General features: G+C 37.0%; 1 protein-coding gene across 1 annotated transcript; it reads right to left on the bottom strand.

Moving 5' to 3' along the window:
* Positions 1 to 1,144: 1,144 nt before the first annotated feature.
* Positions 1,145 to 13,919, bottom strand: LOC109093259 (HEAT repeat-containing protein 3). Its single transcript, XM_042727904.1, has 15 exons — positions 13,656 to 13,919; positions 13,171 to 13,343; positions 12,756 to 12,843; positions 12,039 to 12,142; positions 10,494 to 10,603; positions 9,590 to 9,730; positions 6,800 to 7,110; positions 5,968 to 6,058; positions 5,603 to 5,757; positions 4,729 to 4,811; positions 4,514 to 4,650; positions 2,724 to 2,812; positions 2,477 to 2,620; positions 1,902 to 2,078; positions 1,145 to 1,456 (listed from the first exon to the last, which is right to left on the bottom strand). Exons 1-15 carry the CDS (start codon positions 13,785 to 13,787, stop codon positions 1,343 to 1,345), a joined length of 2,049 nt encoding a protein of 682 aa, XP_042583838.1. The 5' UTR covers positions 13,788 to 13,919; the 3' UTR covers positions 1,145 to 1,342.
* Between the last annotated feature and the right edge of the window lie 4,038 nt (positions 13,920 to 17,957).

The following is a 17,957-nucleotide window of genomic DNA, read 5'->3' on the forward strand; positions in this document are numbered from 1 at the left end:
GGTTGATACATTGTAGTAATATGAACCTCTCGTTTGTGTTATGTTTCAGACGTTCCCTGTAAAGGTGGCGCTAATCCAGTGAGTCCTATATCTAGTTGGTGGCGTCTCGGTGTTATCTTCTAATTGGATTATTTTGTAATGCAGTGACATAAATTAGATTACTGGGAACAGGAGTCCGCGAATAGAATATAAACAACAGTATTAATACTGTGGGACAGGTCTAACCTCCAGACCCGTGTATATATTTTTTACCACTTAAAGAGAAAATAACAGTAATAATAAAATACAATTCTGTCATAATTTATGCCGTTTCAAATCTGAATTACTTCTTTCTTCAGTGAAACTCAAAAGATGTTAGACAGTAACACACACCTAATATTCGAGAGAGAGAGAGCATTAGGAACAGACAGCCTCATTCACTATTCATTTTCTTTATATCTTAATACAATGCATGTGAATGGTGACTGAGACTGTATCCTGTAGTGTTCCACAGAACAAAATCAGTCGTTCAGGTTTCGAACAATGTGATGATTGGTAATTGATGACTAAATGATGTGTATTATTTTATGGTGAACAACTCTTTTGGGTTAATTTCATCTAAATCTCAAGAGATATTTAATCTCATATGCTTTTTCTTTTATTCAGTTGGGGAAAAAACAAATCTACTAAGCATGCTAATGACATATTAAGTTATCAAAAAGTTAAAGATAATGTCAGATCTACAAGACAATGTTTTTGTCACTGTAGACAGGTTTATGATGGATCTAATACAACTAATAAACATCTGATAATCTACTGTTGCTGTGGGCCATAAAATGCTACATCAGTGGGTTTTGTTGTTGTTGTATTATTATGGACTGGGTGAGAGGGAAAACATAGCAACATAACAGTGTGTATTAAGTAATCCCTGAGCACTGACCATTCATCATTTTACAGATGATCTCACTGAGGACAAGGACAATTCTTACCAGAAACCCAAAAGCCAGAATATTCAGAGGGGTAGAGGGGAATCTGTTATGAGACTGGATAACATTGTTTAACTCACACTTTTCAGTTTAAATGCTGAAATCTGATGGTCAATGGAGTATACATTAAAACACAGACACTACTGATTATCCTAATACTTAACAACAACAAGAGACCATTATGATAGTTTATGCTTTAATTAAAGCACTTATATATGTTTGGTTTTACAAACTTTTTTTTATCTTAATTTCTGCACATAAACACTCTCACATTACAATAAAACCAAAAGAAAACCAGAGAGGAGTATGGACAGAAAATACTAAATAAAACAAGGCGAGATGTTTACAGAGAGTTTGTGCTACAAATCTCTGAAATCTCATTTTCTCTGCAGGTTCTCCAAGTAGCTGATGAATCTCTTCAGGTTGATCCTCATGTTGTCCAGGACACAAAGCTGATCAGGGCTGTATTTTCCTTTGCCTTCTTTTCGCAGCTGTGAATGAACAAAAGGCCAAACTGTGAAAAGCCTGCCATCTAAAGGCCCAGGAACATACTAGAATACAGACAAACTAGCAATGGCTGTGCTGTGAATGGTCAGACTGTGAATTTATAAAAGCAGCTGAAAAAGTACTTCACAGTTTTAAAGTGGAGCATTTTAGATCAGCCAACCAAGACAGATCTGTTCAGCTGGATTTGAGTGTGCTTTTCTGTAGACAGTCTTTGTGTGACACTGAGATAGTGCTTATGCAGCAGATCACAATCTCAGAGAAGACAAAAAAATGTTTCGCTTGAACCCTGAGCTCAAGCCTGAACATGCATTTGAAGGTGTGAGATGTGGCATTTGAGTGTCTGATTTAATATTATTGTTCGAGTGTGGGAATGTGATGCATGAGTGCGTTTGTATCAGTGGTAATATTTCTTGTTGGCTTTAAACAAACCTTAGCCCTAAACCCTGGCTGAAGTGCTTTAAGAGAGGAAAGCAGGTTAATATTTTTTCCAGCTTTCTCTGCTTCATCGCCATCTGCAAACACATCGAAGAGGGCATCCAGCGCTTCCCCGCACACAACCAGGTTTGAGTCCTTCATTGCGATATTCAGTAATGCATTTCCAATCAGCTGCAAAAAAAAGAGAATAAATTAGCTGAACAACTGACCAAAGCTATGCAATGACAAATATACCATAAAAACAATGCTATTAATAAAAGTTAACATATTTTATTATACAATTAATTTGTAAATCCAAACATTTCTTTTAAAAGTACTTATAAGTCATAAAATACTACAGAATTTGATATAAATGTAGCCATTTACAATTTAGTAAAATAAAGATATACAATATACTAAGAAAGAATTAGGTCTAACATTACAAAATGAACATCAAATCCTTTTTTTGTCCCTTTTCTATAACATAAAACACAATAATTTCTGAATGTTACATTTTTTGTGGGCATAAAGAAAAGGCACTATACATATGATTAATATTATTCTAACAATTCTGCCACAGTCAGTTTTACCTGCAGAGTGTCAGCTGTGTTTTTCTCTTTGGCAAGAGAGCTTCCTGTGATACCGAGAATGGCCAGAGCATTAACTCTCACGCTGACCAGCTCACAGCTGGTGGCAGCCTCACAAAAACTCATAAGCTGGTGCGGAGTCATACACTGCAGGATAAACCCATAAAACACATACAGTTAAAAATACCAAGTAAAGCTTGAAATAATGTATCGCTAAAACATAAAAACAATCAATGAATGTGGTTCTCACCTGAGGGATGTTTTTGGTAGCCATGATCTGTAGTAGAGAACGAAGAGCACTGGTCACAGCCTCCAGGAACTCCTCATCCTTTAATGCCTCTAGAAATTTAAGTGCAATCATAGAAGATATTAAATTTTTGACACACTAAGTGGAAAAACCACAATAAAATACAAGATGTACCTAACATTACCTAACATAAAAGAACAAATTTAAAACAGTCTTTTAAATCACATAATTAACACCATTACTCACTGACAATATATTATATAATATATATATATATATATAATTATATAAAAAAATAATCAAATATAAAAAAAAAAATCAAAGATAAAAAACACAATTTTTATTATGGATGTAACGATTATCCGCGAGCCGGTTGAAAACCGGTTGAGATGTTAAACAAATCGAGATTCAGTTAGGGTTAGGAGTTTATATGAATGCATGTCTGAGGGGAGCTTACTGTCTTCACAAAAGTTAAGATGCTTTTTTTTCTTTTCATCTTGCCTCTGTATAATGCATATTAAGGCCGGGACACACCGAGCTGACTTCAAAGAACTAGCGGCGACGAAAGCTGACGGTGTTGTCGCCTCGCATCTGCAGCGTCAGACCAAAAAGCTGCACTGGAACACACTGCACAGACTACAGCCGACGGCAAACCAACACGTGCGTTCTGCGCATGCGTGAGAGGAACGAGCTGTTCATATCAGCAGCTATCAATAGTATATATTCGTCATTCAAAAGGAGAAACCGAAATAAAGATATATGAGATAAACGCAGATATACGAAATGTAAACAATGCAGCGCTTGCTTACCATTTTTAATATCAGTAACATTGATAACTTTAATCATTTTAATCCAATCAGAGCTCTCACTTTCGCCGACGGCCCCGACGCTGATTCAACATGCTGAATTGGGCAAACTGCCCGGCGAGAGCCGATGAGTGGAACACACCAAACAAACTGTCGTCTAACTGTCGCTCGCGGTTTGAAATTAAAATTTCAATTTAGTTTTGTTATTTACATTTACATTATATTTAAATTGTCATTTAGCAGATGCTTTTATCCGAAGCGACTTACAAATGAGCACAAAAGAAACAATCAAAACCAACAAAAGAGCAATAATATGTAAGTGTTATATTAGTATATTATTATAGTTATATTTCAATTTCACAAAGAAATGTACAGCATTTTGTCCAAGCAATAATAAAAGGACACATTTAACTCAAAAATCGAATCGTGAGTTGAGTGAATCGGTACATCCCTACTTTTTATCAATGGATTTACTTGAATTTCATATTTTTATTTGAAATTAAAAACAAGACATATAAAAAGAATAAAAATTACAAATTAATATAAATGCATATATTTATATATATATTATATATATAGAGTTTGTGTGTGTGTGAGAGAGAGAGAGAGAGAGAGAAACTATATAAATTAAAATAATTAAGATCAATTATACTGTAGTGATCTTCCACAGTGCACTACAACATATTTGATCTAGCTTATTTTGGTATTATTTTTAAATTGGTATTTTGTTTATTGTGGTATTATTTTTCTATATTTAATTAACATGACAAAAAACCTGCTGATATAAGAGAGAGAGAGAGAGAAAAGAAAAAAAAAAAACTGCTGATATAAGAGAGAGAGAAAAAAGAGTGTGCTGGACTTGCAACAAGACAAAGTGGAAGTATCACAGCAAAAAGGAATCTGGCACAATAAGCAATTTATCTTGATTATTTGTGTTCATAATAATTGGAAGACCGAATTAAAAGTGAAAATAAATTTGATATCTACCTGCTGAGCTGAAGACCAATGATGAGAGGTGCTGAGCAACCGCCTGTAGCCCTGAAGCACCACCAAGAAATTCTGTATCCATAGAGGAAAGGATATTATGGAGACACGTCAAAGCCCGACACTGCACCCGCTGCATCCTAGAAGAATCAAAGACTGTGAGATTTGGGTTTTCACAGCTACAAAGGTCATGAATTTTTTTTTTTTTTTTTTTTTACTTTTTCAAGAGGTATTTCCAGGTAAGGTCCTTGCCACAGAGCTCAAGGGCAGCAGCACTGGGGAATTCTGCCTTCTTCAAGACCTGCAAGTAATCAATCAGTGAAGTGAATTCAGTACACACACTTCATTATGACACAGGTGTACAGTATGTATTACAAACAACACTTTATGTATTGAGTATATTATGCCAGTAGTGTGCCTTTGACAACTTTGTGTATTTCAAGGGGTCATAGCATACATTTTTTACGCTTCTCTCCGAGGTCCACTAGCTTTTTCATCGAAAGCATTCATACTGTAATTCAGTTTTGTATGACAATTTTTTATCTTGTCTTTTACTCTTAGAATTAAATGGGCTGTTTTTCCTACTTATTCTACAGACTCCACTATTATTTATTGCCATTTCATAATAATCCTTGATGATGTTAACGCTGTCATTGTATCACAACGCCGCATGTGCTTTAATATTTTTGTGGAAATCATGATGCATTTTTGCACAATTTGCACTTTTGTTGAATTTGATGTCCCCTTGCTAAATGAAAGTATAAGTTTCTTTAGGAAAAAACTGCCCCCAGATTTCTGAACAGTAGTCTACTAACTCAAGATTATTACATCAGCAAGCACATTTTTGTCATGGACTGCTTCAGTGCCCTCTCTCTATCTGCAAACACAAGACAAATCCTTCACAAAACCTAACCAGTGTCCTCATTTAACTGCCAAAATATGCCCATAACACTCCCATTTTACAAAGTGACCTCGAGTACAGCATGTGAGAATTGTGTTCTCCCCACTGAACCAGAAGGGTCTGTAACATCAGAATAAAATTAATATCTGTGGCACTGTATGTTTTGCTGACTGTGTAATAATGTGTGTTACCTGTTGAGGTATGTTGTGGTTGAGCAGGATTGTGTGAAGTTCAGCAGACAGACAGAGAGGAGAGAACAAACTGGAATTAGTGTCTGACATCCCATCAGCACACATCTCGCTCTCATCGCTGCTGGACATCTCCTCCCACTCATCATCTGAGGGCTCTACACACACACACACACACACACACACACACACACACACACACACACACACAGTCAATATCTCGTCACATTATCTCTGTCCTGTCTCCTCTGACACAAACACAGAAATCATTCCTCTAATTTTGCACATTAGCAGGAAAATCCTGAGGATTGCCTATAACAGTCTTGTCTTCCCTGCTCGCCTATAAACACACACACACACACACTCACCATCAGAACAGTACATGTTGACGATGATTTCCAGCGACGTCTGTTGTGCTGATAGCAGTGCTTTGGCCTCTCGCAACTCCAGTCTGTCTCTCTTAAAACCCAGAGACACACAGCAAAACCACAGAAGTAATTGTCTGGGTCATTTGTACACATACAGTGATGGTTAAATTGATACCTTTAACTGAATATTGATTACTGACTTGATGAGGAAACAGAAAATGAAATAATTAAGTGCATTCACAACAACAACAACAGAGATTTTAAACATGGTTTGCTTTGGTTCCAGATGTAAACTGGGCCACAAATTTGAGGCTCTGGATCAAATTTCACCTTGAACTATCTAAGAGGACAAGGTTCAGGACACCCTATGGGTTGGTTAGACAGAAGCTCGGAGAGGTTACAGCAGCCCTGAACACTCATGTGTAAGTGAGGACAGTCACTCTGTGTTTAGAGAGCGTGAGAACCATCTGGCTCTGAGGGACAGATGTGCCATCACTTGGGCTGACATGGTTTGAAAGGGAAAGAATGAGTGCAGGAGGTACATCATAGCCTTCACGTCAAGTAGCATAATGGAGAAGGTCTTTAAGATGAATCTATGATCTCCATACACACACCAACCTATCATAATAATAAAAGTGGCTAATTTTTTTTAGTTGTTAATGTTTTTAGATAAAGCACCCAAAAATATCATAGTTTAATCACCATCACTTTGTTCTGGAATGACACGAGAGTGAGAAAATTATCACAGAATTTTCACTTTTAAAACAAAATTTCACTAAATTGAATATGTTCTAAAAAAAAATTCCACTTAAAACAATAGCTTTTAACTTACAGGCAACAGATCTGAGATGTCATTTTTTGTTTTTGATATTCGTCCATTAGGCTTTCTTCCATTCATCTTCTCATCTCTCACGTCCTCCTCCATCTCTTCGGCCTCGTGACCTGCGGGCCGTTCGTCTGTATGATCTGACTCTGCTGCAGATGTGGTCTGTTTGGACAGACGGGCAGACTCTGCACGCCACAGCTCTGGGATGACCTCTCCCGCGTCCAGACCGAGGCTGTGTGAGAGAGTGGTGGCCAGCGCTGTCAACGTCTGAGACTGCTGTGCTGCAGACAGACTGCTCTTCAGATTCCATAAAGAGCCTGAAAGACAGAGGAAAGACCAACACATATATATGACGAAACATACACACACACACACACACACATATATACAGTCATGCCCAAAAATATTGGCACCCTTGGTAAATATGATCAAATAAGGCTGTGAAAATTCATCTGCATTGTTAATCCTTTTGATCTTTTATTTAAAAAAAAAAAATCACAATAATGTATCCTTTCATTGAATAATAAGAATTTAAAATGGGGTGAAATATCATTATGAAATAAATGTTTTTTCTCTAATACACATTGGCCACAATTAATGGCACCCTTTTATTCAATACTTTTTGAAACCTCCATTTGCCTGTTTAACAGCTCTAAATGTTCTCCTATAATGCCTGATGAGGTTAGAGAACACCTGACAAGAGATCAGAGACCATTCCTTCATCCAGAATCACTCCAGAGCCTTCAGATTCCCAGCTCCATGTTGGTGGTGCTTCTCTTCAGTTTACCACACTCATTTTCTAGAGGGTTCAGGTCAGAGGACTGGAATGGCTATAGCAGAAGCTTGGTTTTGTGCTCAGTGACCCATTTTTGTGTTGTTTTTGAGGTTTGTGTTTGGATTATTGTACGGTTGGGAGATCATAACATGGCCCATTATAAGAGTCAGTCACTTAGTGATTTTTTATCTGTTGGTATTTGATCGAATCCATGATGTCATGTGTCTAAACAAGATGTCCAGGACCTCCAGCAGAAATATAGCCCCACATCAAAAACACAGCAGTATATTTCATTGTACACATGGGGGTATTTTTTATCCCTGTGTTCACCAAACCCATCTTGAGTGTTTGGTGCTAAAAAGTTCATTTTTTAGTTTCATCTGACCATAGAAGCCAGTCCCATTTGAAGTTCCAGTCGTGTTTGATAACTGAATAAGCTGGAGTTTTGTTTTTGGATGAGCTAGGAGAATTTTTCTTGAAACCCTCCCAAACAACATGTGGTGATGTAGGTGCTATTTGACATTTTTTTTTTTTTAAGGTTTTCTGACCCCGAGACTCAGCTTTTTCTGCAATTTTCCAGCTGTGGTCCTTGGAGAGTCTTTAGCCACTCAAACTCTCCTTCTCACTGTGCATTAGGACGGTATAGAGACACGTCCTCTTCCACGCAGATTTATAACATTCTGTTGATTGGAACTTCTTAATTATTCCCCTGATGGTGGAGATGGGAATTTTCACTGCTCTAGCTCTTTTCTTAAAGCCACTTCACTAATTTGTGAAGCTCAATTATCTTTTGCTGCACATCATAAATATATTTCTTTGGTTTTTCCCATTGTGATGGATGAGTAAGGGAATTTGGGCTTTGTTTTCCCTCCTCTTTATATTTCTGTGAAACAGGAAGCCATGGCTGCATAATTTCATGTTTATAATCACGCTGGAGTGCTCAGAATTGTGAATATGAATGGGAATATACTTCAGAGATATTTTACTCATAAGAATTTCCAGGGGGGCCAATAATTGTGTCCAACGAGTATTTGAGAAAAACCTTTATTTCATAATGATATTTCCCCCCATTTTAAATTCTTATCATCCAATGAAAGGATACATTTTTGTGAATTTTTTTAAATTTAGATATTGTGGCAAAAAAATGTAAATATTTTTGTCTTATATTTATATCATATATTAAGCATATCACACCAGCAATGAGAGCAATATCACAGGATTGCTGTTTTTGTCACGAATAACACGAGAGCAAATGTGAAATGTGATTTTATACAACAGTTCAGTAAACAAGAAGTTAATATTGTGCTTTAAACACAATATTGTGTGTTTTTGTTCAGTTTTGCCAACGACAATATTCCCTTAAAATCCAAAGCAGAACTGTAGTTCGTCTCTGAGCAACACAGCGGTGTTTAGTTTCTGAATGAATCAGTGTTTTGACCGAATCATATGAACCAATGATTCAAAAGCCAATTCATTAAAGAGAACCGTTTACTTCATTCCTGAACGAATCAGCCATTTGAACAAATCGACTCAAAGACATTTACCGCCACCTGCTGGTAGTTTTAGTTACTTCTTCAGAATATCATTTCATTAATAAAAAAATAAATAACTAAATAAACATTAAAGGGATAGTTCACCAAAAAAAAAAAAAAAATTTATTAATTCTGTGATAATTTTCTCACCCTCATGTTGTTTCAAACCTGAATTACTTTATTTTGCGCAACATAAAATAAGGTTTTTTAAAGATTGTTGGTAACAGAGCTGTTTTGGTCACTTGTCGTTTATGACTTTATTTTGTTTATTTTGAATGAAGTTATTTTGGGTATTTTTGGTAACAAAGCCTATACTTTATGTTAGCCCATTGTAGCCTAAACATTTAAAACAATAATAGCTTTAAATGCTCATTTGGGGGTATTTTATATATATAGCAAGTAGTGGCATGTTGCAAACACTTTTAAGGATGGAAGTATTAGATTTAGTAAATGTTTTTACTACACGACCAGTGTCATGCGCTCTTTTACCTGCAGCCAGCGTTCGCAGGAGAGTGTATTCCATACTGGTGTGTGTGGAGAACAGAATGTTTTCCAAGACCCCAAACACCGCTGCATTCACACTGCGCATGAGCTCTGCGTTCTCTTCTGTTACTGTGTGCAAGCAGTGGGCTACACAGAAAAAAAAACACACACACACACACACACACACACACACAAACAAACACAAACAACAGCAATTACCACTAAATAGTGTCCAAATAAAGAAGTGTGAGAATGAAATGTATGTATTATGGTATTATGATATTAAATTTAATTTTGTTTTTTCTGTTGGGGTGGAATAAAAAAATCTGAGTGTCTGTGTGTGTGTGTGTGTGTGTGTGTGTGTCTGTGTGTATATGGATATATACACAAACACACACACACACACACACACACACACACACGCTACCATTTGAAAGCTTGGCAATGTTTTTTTTTTTTTATGTTTTTGAAGCAAGTATACTCTTACATTCTCCAAGGCTGCATTTATTGTATTAAAAAAAAAACTGTAATGTAAAATATCATAACAATTGAAAATGACTGTTTTCTATTTGAAAATACTTTAAAATGTAATTTATTCCAGTGAAGGTAAAGCTGAATTTTCAGCATCAATACTCCAGCCTTCAGTGTCACATGATCCTTCCAAAATCATTCAAATATATTGATTTGGTGCGAAAGAAACATTTCTGCTTATTATCAGTGTTGAAAACAGTTACAATATGATTAAGGATACTTTGATGAATAGAACGTTCAAAATAATATTTAGTTCAAACAGAAATCTTTTGTAACATTAAAAATGTGCGCATCTTTATCATTTCGATCAATTTCATGTATCCTTGTTGAATAAGCATTTCCTTAGTGTATATGTGTGTTGGTCTAGAACTAGTGGCACCTGCTGATATTGCCAGCTCCATGTTCTGAGGGTGTCTCTGTAGACAGTGTAGAAGAACATCTAGAAGTCCAGTCTTGTTAAACACTGACACAGCTGTGCTGCTGCTCTCACTGCACATCCACAGAAAAACAGATCATACAAGACAAACAACTATGTCATCTGATTGAACACATTTTGACTGTTTAAGACGCAACTCTTCAACCCTTGTTTTACTGCAAGTACATTACAGGTGTTTTTTTTTTTAAACTGCTTCACTAAATGCTTAATGACTACTTTTAATGTGATAACTGATTAGTCTCTTATTTTGGGCTAATCTTCAGCCTGCAAACTAGTGAATATATATAAATCATGATGATGTGCTGTCAAGGGTTCACAGGAAACACTTAAGACACTCAAAGGTAGGGGTGGGATGGTTTGCGGAAAAAAAAAATCAAACCGTTCGGTTCTCCACAGACGGTTCGGCATGTGCTAGGACCGCAGTTAAACTTAAATCTGACAACGCATCTGTAATATGGTTTCTTATAAATAACACATAAAAAAAAAAAAACAGGGTTTGGCTAATGTATGTTTCTGTTGATGGATCCGCATTCTGGCTTCCCAGTACATTACAACAACAGCGATGAGAAAAGAAAAAAAAAACCTGGACAAACCATTCACTCTTGTTCAATGCGAATGCCGTGTGCTGGAATATGATCAGTCATTTATTCCGTCATCACCCGGGTGCTGATAGCGCGCGCACAGGTGAGACCTAAACAGCACACCTAGATATCTGTGTTTAAACTAAACCCATTTAAGCTTTGCCAGTTTAAACATTTAAGAGCCAGAGGACGCCAGCAGTGAGAAGATTTGTGCGTGCGCTCATCTGAAGCGTGCGTCTCAGAACACGCACAAATATTAAACGCTCTCTGAAGTATTGCGTTTGAAAGGACAAACTCACACAAGAATTATGTGAAAATGTCCATCTTGGTGTATCCTATAGCAGACATAGCCGGCTGAACGTACTGGATCAGTGCATTCTCTTAAAGTGACAGTCTTTATATTAATCAATCAGCAACAACAAATAAATCACTCACTGCTCTTGATTGAATAGCTTTTGTAACTTTAATAAAGATTAATATTTAATTTATACAGTCAAATATGCAATGCTGTTTAACATTTGATTAGTTTATTCAATTTCTGTAAAACTAATGATAGACCTACCTAAAAAAAAAAAAAAAAAAAAAAAAATGAAAATCACTGTTTAATTTATTTGTATCTTTACTCGTTTGTATTTATTTGTGCTGTTGCTTGTAGTTAGATAGAATATTATTTTTTCTTTATTTTTATTTGAAAGTATAGTTTTTCCATAAAGATAGCACATACCGAAACCGTGACTATGAAACCATGATACAAACTGAACCGTGAAAATGTTGAACCGGTCCACCCCTACTCAAAGGCATTTAGGGCATTTGTTAATACACCTGTTAAGTGTAAAAGTCAATTTGATCAATTTTTGCTAATTAGTTAATTGGATAGACCCTGAAGTCAGCTCGAGTTCATTCTTACCAGAGGTTCCAAAGCAAGTTTACAGCCTCATTGGCGACGTCTTCCACCGTGTGTTTCTGTCCTTTCACAGCAGGAGAGGAGCTCCCGTCAAAGCCAGCACAGCACTGCTCTCCACAAAAACACACAAGAGACACTTGTCAAAAAGAGCTTTCTCTTTCTCACTATGGGTGGGCGATATTGCAAAAACAACATATCACATATGACTTCTTTTTTCAGGCAGGATCATGATCCACATTCCTTTTCCTTTTGTTTTTTAAGACTATTTGCAAGTGAATGAGAAGTACAGCCCTGCTAATTTAATTGGACTGACTAAAATCTCCTTCATCAATGCAATGAAATCTGTTTTAAATGGTGGTCTCATTACACTCATGTGGAGTTGTTTCACATTTTACTGAACTCTACCATGCAAATTCGTATCAATGAATACCAATTGATGTATCACAGCATGAGCTGAAATTAAAAACACAAACTTTATAGCTACAGGTTTGCAGCGTTACAGAAAAGTGGATTGTATATTTGTACATTTTAGATTGATTATAATCAGTTATATGGTGAATTTATGTTTTTAAAACCACAGAGCATGACAAGAAATGTTGTGCTCAAAGTCTAGTGTGACCTCCCCTTATGTTTAATCATTTTAAACATCATGCTGAAAAATCAAGTTAAAGACGGTCATGCCAATAAAGCTTTTTAAATGAATTGATCCAGCATTCGTACCTCCTTCAGGAGAGCAGACAGAGGCGTCAGCACATCCTGTCTCACCATGTCCTCACACACTTCAGGGCCTCCACAGGCACTGAGATTCCTGCAGCACACACACAGATCAAAATTAAGGGTAATTATGAAACAAACCCCGAAGCAGAGGAGTCTTATATCAGAGACCTGTGTCAGTAAAATAATGTAAAACATTAAGCTGCTCAAAAGACAAACTACTCCAGAGGGAAATAATGAAATTAAAATATATATAATTAGTGCTTGTCTTATCTATGGAATAAATGCGGAGTCTGTATGACAGGGTTTTTGTGTCTGTCATTGTCTTGGTGGCTGGATATCTACTAGAGCTCAGGTTTACTATGTTAGTCTCGTCTGAGAGAGAGAGTGTGTGTGTGTGTGTGTGTGTGTGTGTGTGTACCTGAGTGCTCCAGCAGCAGTCTCTCTCACTGCCAGGCTGCGGTCCAGCAGTAAAGGTCCTATTTTCCTGACTGCATCTCTTTGGAGGAATCCTGGGATCGTCTGGCTCTGCTGGACAACACGAGAGATACTGGCACACGCGTACTCGCGCACATCAGCTGAGGGACTCTGCAACTAAACACACACACACACACATACAGAAGGAGTCACGTGTTAATAGAGATGTATTTGAAAATTAAGAAATACTGGCTGGTTCTTCGGAGTCCCACTTGCGTGACAGCTGCATCAGTCCGTTCAGCCGTAAAGGTCTGCTGACTCGCTTCATTTATTCAACACGCCATCAGAGAAAGGGCTGACACAGTCTTTACACACGCCAAATTCAGCTGTTACGCCAATATTGTTTTTATGTCAGTATTCAGATACTCAGGTTCATAAACATAATTAACTACAAGTCTGTGTGGAGTTGTCAGAGCAGCGGCAGCTTACTTTATCGAGCAGCTCCGCCGCTGGAGAGTCTTCATCCTCTGATTCTTCAACAGTCTGTTTAACAGCAGTTGCTGAAAGACCATCGGGAGAAAACGATGGCCGTTTGAATTTGTTGTTTTTAGTCTTCCCCATGTTTTTAATGTGTTTGGACTGCACTAGAAGTTAAATACCAATTCCGATCTGTTTTAAAACTCCGGCAGACTCACTACACGAACGACCATGTGGACGTTAGCCACTGCCGTAAAGCGAAACAGACAGTCGTAATAAAAGTGCCGTCGAAAAGATGGGAGCGCCACCCTGTGGACACAAAAACGAACTGCATTTGAAAGCGGGTCTGATAGAAATCGTATTACCCTGCATCGGAGATATAGGATGTCAAATGGTCAGCATCCAGTCATCTGTTTTCTCTATCTGAAGTTCCACCACAAAATAAGCCATAAATCAAAACCGAGCGTATTTGATCTTGTGACAGATAAACTCCTTTAGGAGAGCCCATGTCTAATCTTTAACAGTATTAAGAGTGAATCTTCCCATGTGGTGTTTGAGATCTGTCTGTACTCCCTCTTCTGCATCCTCTCTTAGGAACCTGGGAATGGAGGGGGAGTTTCATCTTTATTGCCATCATTTTCTCTCCTTTACTGCCTAAGCAGAACCTAAAATAATAAGCCATTTAATTAATTTAAAATAGCCAATTTTTTTTTCTTTGTTTGCTGTTTTTGGATGATTGGTGTATGTCTATTTGTTATTTGTGTTCACTGAAAAATAAATAAAAATAAAAATATATGTAGCCTACATTATCGTTCAAATCTTGAGGTCAGTGGCCTACAAAATGTTACTGAAAGAAGATTTTTATGCTCACCAAGGCTGCATTTATTTCATTAAAAGTATGTTGTGAAACATTATTACCATTTAAAATAACTTTTTTCTACCCTATTTTAGTATATCCTAAAATGACATTTATTCCTGTGATGGCAAAGCTGAATTTTTTAGCAGCCATTACTCCAGTCTTCAGTGTCACATGATCCTTCAGAAATCATTCTAATGTAATGAGTTGGTGCTCAAGAAACATTTCTTACCATTAGTAATGTTGAAACCACTTTAAACCTTATTATTTTTGTGATACACAGCATGCTTTGATAGATATAAAGTAAAAAAAAAAAAAATGCATTTATTTGAAATGCTTTTATTTACTGTCTTTAATGCATCCCTTCTAAATAATTAACGTGTACATATTGTGTATGTAAGGTTCATATTTTGGTTTAAAGAGTCCCCAACAACAAGCTGACATGCATGCAATGTAAAACAAAACAAAACAAACAAACAAAAAAACATCATTTGTCTCATAATATGCATTTCTTTTTACCTTACTTGTTCAAAGACTCCCAAACGATTCGCTCATCGATTCATTTTTCCAAACTCCTCCTCTCCGTGACGCTGATCTGTGGTGATTGGTCCCATTGGTCTCATTTTCATTTCATCATGCCTGTAAGGCCTGATAAAGCAGTTTGTGAGCACAGTGCTGCTTTGTGTACAGCAGTTACAGGAGAAACAGATATTTTACTGCTCCAGAAGCGGGGTCTAGTGGCAAGGAATGAGTTTGCATATTCATTTAGACCAACGCGAAAAGACCATAGACTGTAAAAGACCAACAAGTGGGCCGGCAATATGCTAATATGTCATGTCGACGTCAACATGAAACGGCTTGGGATTCGTTTTAAAAAAAACGACTCGTTTCAGTGATTCAGAGTCGACTCTTTATTTTGTGAGTGAACAACTTTATACACGGTGCACTTTCAGATTTAAAACTTTGCATGATGTTTTCATTCACAGAGCTGTGTTACACATTGCATGAAGGGTAACTTTCAAAAATCCATAATAGGGGCATTTTAATTTTCTTTGAAATAAAATCGAATGACCTAAAACGGTATAACTGTAGTGTAAGCAATCAAGCAGTTTAGCTTAGATAAAGAAAAAATAGCTAAATTAATCTGCACAGACATTTTAAAAGCTTTTTAGAAGTTGTCAGTTTTAACACTTTTATTTTAATTTCACTTTCTTTCTATCCTTTTTTTTCTTTCTTTCTTTCTCAATTGAGTTAGTTTTGGCTGTAGAGCTTGTTTGACCTGCCCTAACCCTGTGCAGTGTGCCGAATGAAAGCTAGAGACCATGGGTCTTCCTTTCCAAATCCCCTACTGCAAGTCAGCGCGTGGCAACCCTCCCCAACAACTGTCCTGAGAGGACCTATAATTCATCCCAATTCAGCATGTTTCAAAATCACATACAGCTAGCAGATCAGAGAGGATTTCAACATTATGGGTCTGAAACTATTTACAAGTTAAAAAAAAAAAGCACACATCTCAAAACACACACGCATTTCTCTTTCTGTCTTTCTGTCTACAATACATTGAATAAACTGAATAAATCGAGTGTGTAAAGGTTAATTCCTGTTCCAACAGGTTTGCTCTAGCGCAGCATCTGCTGTCCTGGCGTCAGTTCACTGATAGCGGCTCCATATCTACAAAGAACTAAAGAACTCATAAACTCTTTATCTACCACACATACACATCCAAAGGGTTTTATATGTATTATTATTATTATTATTATTCAACCAAAATATATTTATTTTATCCAACCAGCATACACCATACATACACACTCTCATTGCAGTGCTGAAGAACCTCAAGAACTCCTCAAAGAACATACAGATGAACGCAAGCCCCTCGGCTCTACCACTAGATGGAAGTGTTGTTCTATGTTTCTACGCCAGCCTCGTCTCAAATCTCTCCACAGCAATTTCACACTTTTTCAGATCATGTTTGTGTGGATAAACAGTGCAGCATAATGACGAAATACATCTGCTGGGTGAAATATCCATCAGCGCCTGGGCCAAAGGAGAGCTGGACCGTAGTGAGAGGCTGTTCTTGTCGGATAGGCATTAGCCATTTGCCCATTTTGAGGTGAATGATCTATTAGCACAGTTTTTCTTTAGAGTAAAACAAATAGAACACACATTCCTTCAGCAAGCACACTTAGTTATATGGTTTGTCATTGTTCACCCAGCCTTAAAACACAAGCCATTTCAGCAGGAAGTTAAACTCACTCTTTAATGTAGATTTGCGTGTTGCAAAAGAATCTGGGACTTTTTAAATTTATTTTAATTTCAGAATATAAATGCCAGAAGACATTTGAATCTATAGCAGAGCTTTGTTTGTTGTGTGTAGATGGTATCTACAAATCCTCACCATGTGAGAATAGCAAACACAAGACAGCAGAAGATTATTTCTGCTTTTTCTAACGGATGTTCACGATCTCACAGTGCAAAATGAAGAGAGGAACCCTTACAAAAACTCTTGACTTCATGTGATTTCTTGTTTACTAGTTCTGGTCGAGGAGTCCCCTTTTAACTGATTTCAATTCAGTATATAATAGATCAGTAATTCAGTTCAATATATGCAAGAAAATCTTTTTTGTATATCTTTGTGTATACAAGAACCCATATTTTTATATGTTTCATATTTTTACACCCATGTTTCGCTTTTTATTATTATTTATTCACGTTTCGTTTAAATATTTATTTATCCTTAATCCCTCTGTTCTGAGTTCTATTCTCTGTTCTGTTCTCGACATTTCTTGCTTGTTTATACCTCATGACAAGCTCATCAGCTCACTGCCTTATGAAACAGTAACCTCTACACTAAAGCCACATCTTCACCCACATAAGCACTCAAACAGAGTCAGCACACAGAATTTGTCCCATGCTGCCATAAAAAGCTACAATAGAGCATATCGATCCAAGATAGAGAATGAGAGAGGCAGAAGGATGAATAAAGTGACTGGTGTTATGTAAAATGGGGAAAGGAAGCTCTTTAGGTCTAAATAAGTGGGTGACGTTTGTCCCTGATGTCAGGAAAACCACATAATGAAATTTAATTACAGTATATAGGCATAATCTGCCCCCCGCAGCCCTTCTCCAGTGGGTGAGACTGAGGAACAACAGGAACACCAACCATTTCTTACTACAGACAAACTCATTCACCAAACGCATATAAAAGAGATTCAGTGTATTTATTTTCCGGGGAATAATGAGAGGGAGAAAGAGTAGCCTTATGAGCAGATGAGGTATAATTGTTATAATTTTTTTCGTGTGATCTTTATCCATCTGTTGCCCTGAAGGCTTCAATCTGACCTTGTAAGCAAAGCAAAAAAACACACTCCAGCTGCGCGAGAAACAATGAGAGAAGAATAACTACAGCACAAATCTGGACAGAGAGAGCGGTTCCAAATACTTTTCTTCACCTCTCT

The sequence above is a fragment of the Cyprinus carpio genome, chromosome B7, assembly GCF_018340385.1.
Source record: "Cyprinus carpio isolate SPL01 chromosome B7, ASM1834038v1, whole genome shotgun sequence".
Taxonomy (NCBI): Eukaryota; Metazoa; Chordata; class Actinopteri; order Cypriniformes; family Cyprinidae; genus Cyprinus; species Cyprinus carpio.

Coding starts and splice junctions, on each gene's coding strand:
- LOC109093259 (XM_042727904.1), bottom strand. CDS start 13,787: ATGGGGAAGACTAAAAACAACAAATTCAAACGGCCATCGTTTTCTCCC. Junction 12,143..12,755: donor TGTCTGCTCTCCTGAAGGAG/GTACGAATGCTG, acceptor TGTGGAGAGCAG/TGCTGTGCTGGCTTTGACGG. Junction 1,457..1,901: donor AGCCAGGGTTTAGGGCTAAG/GTTTGTTTAAAG, acceptor GTTCATTCACAG/CTGCGAAAAGAAGGCAAAGG.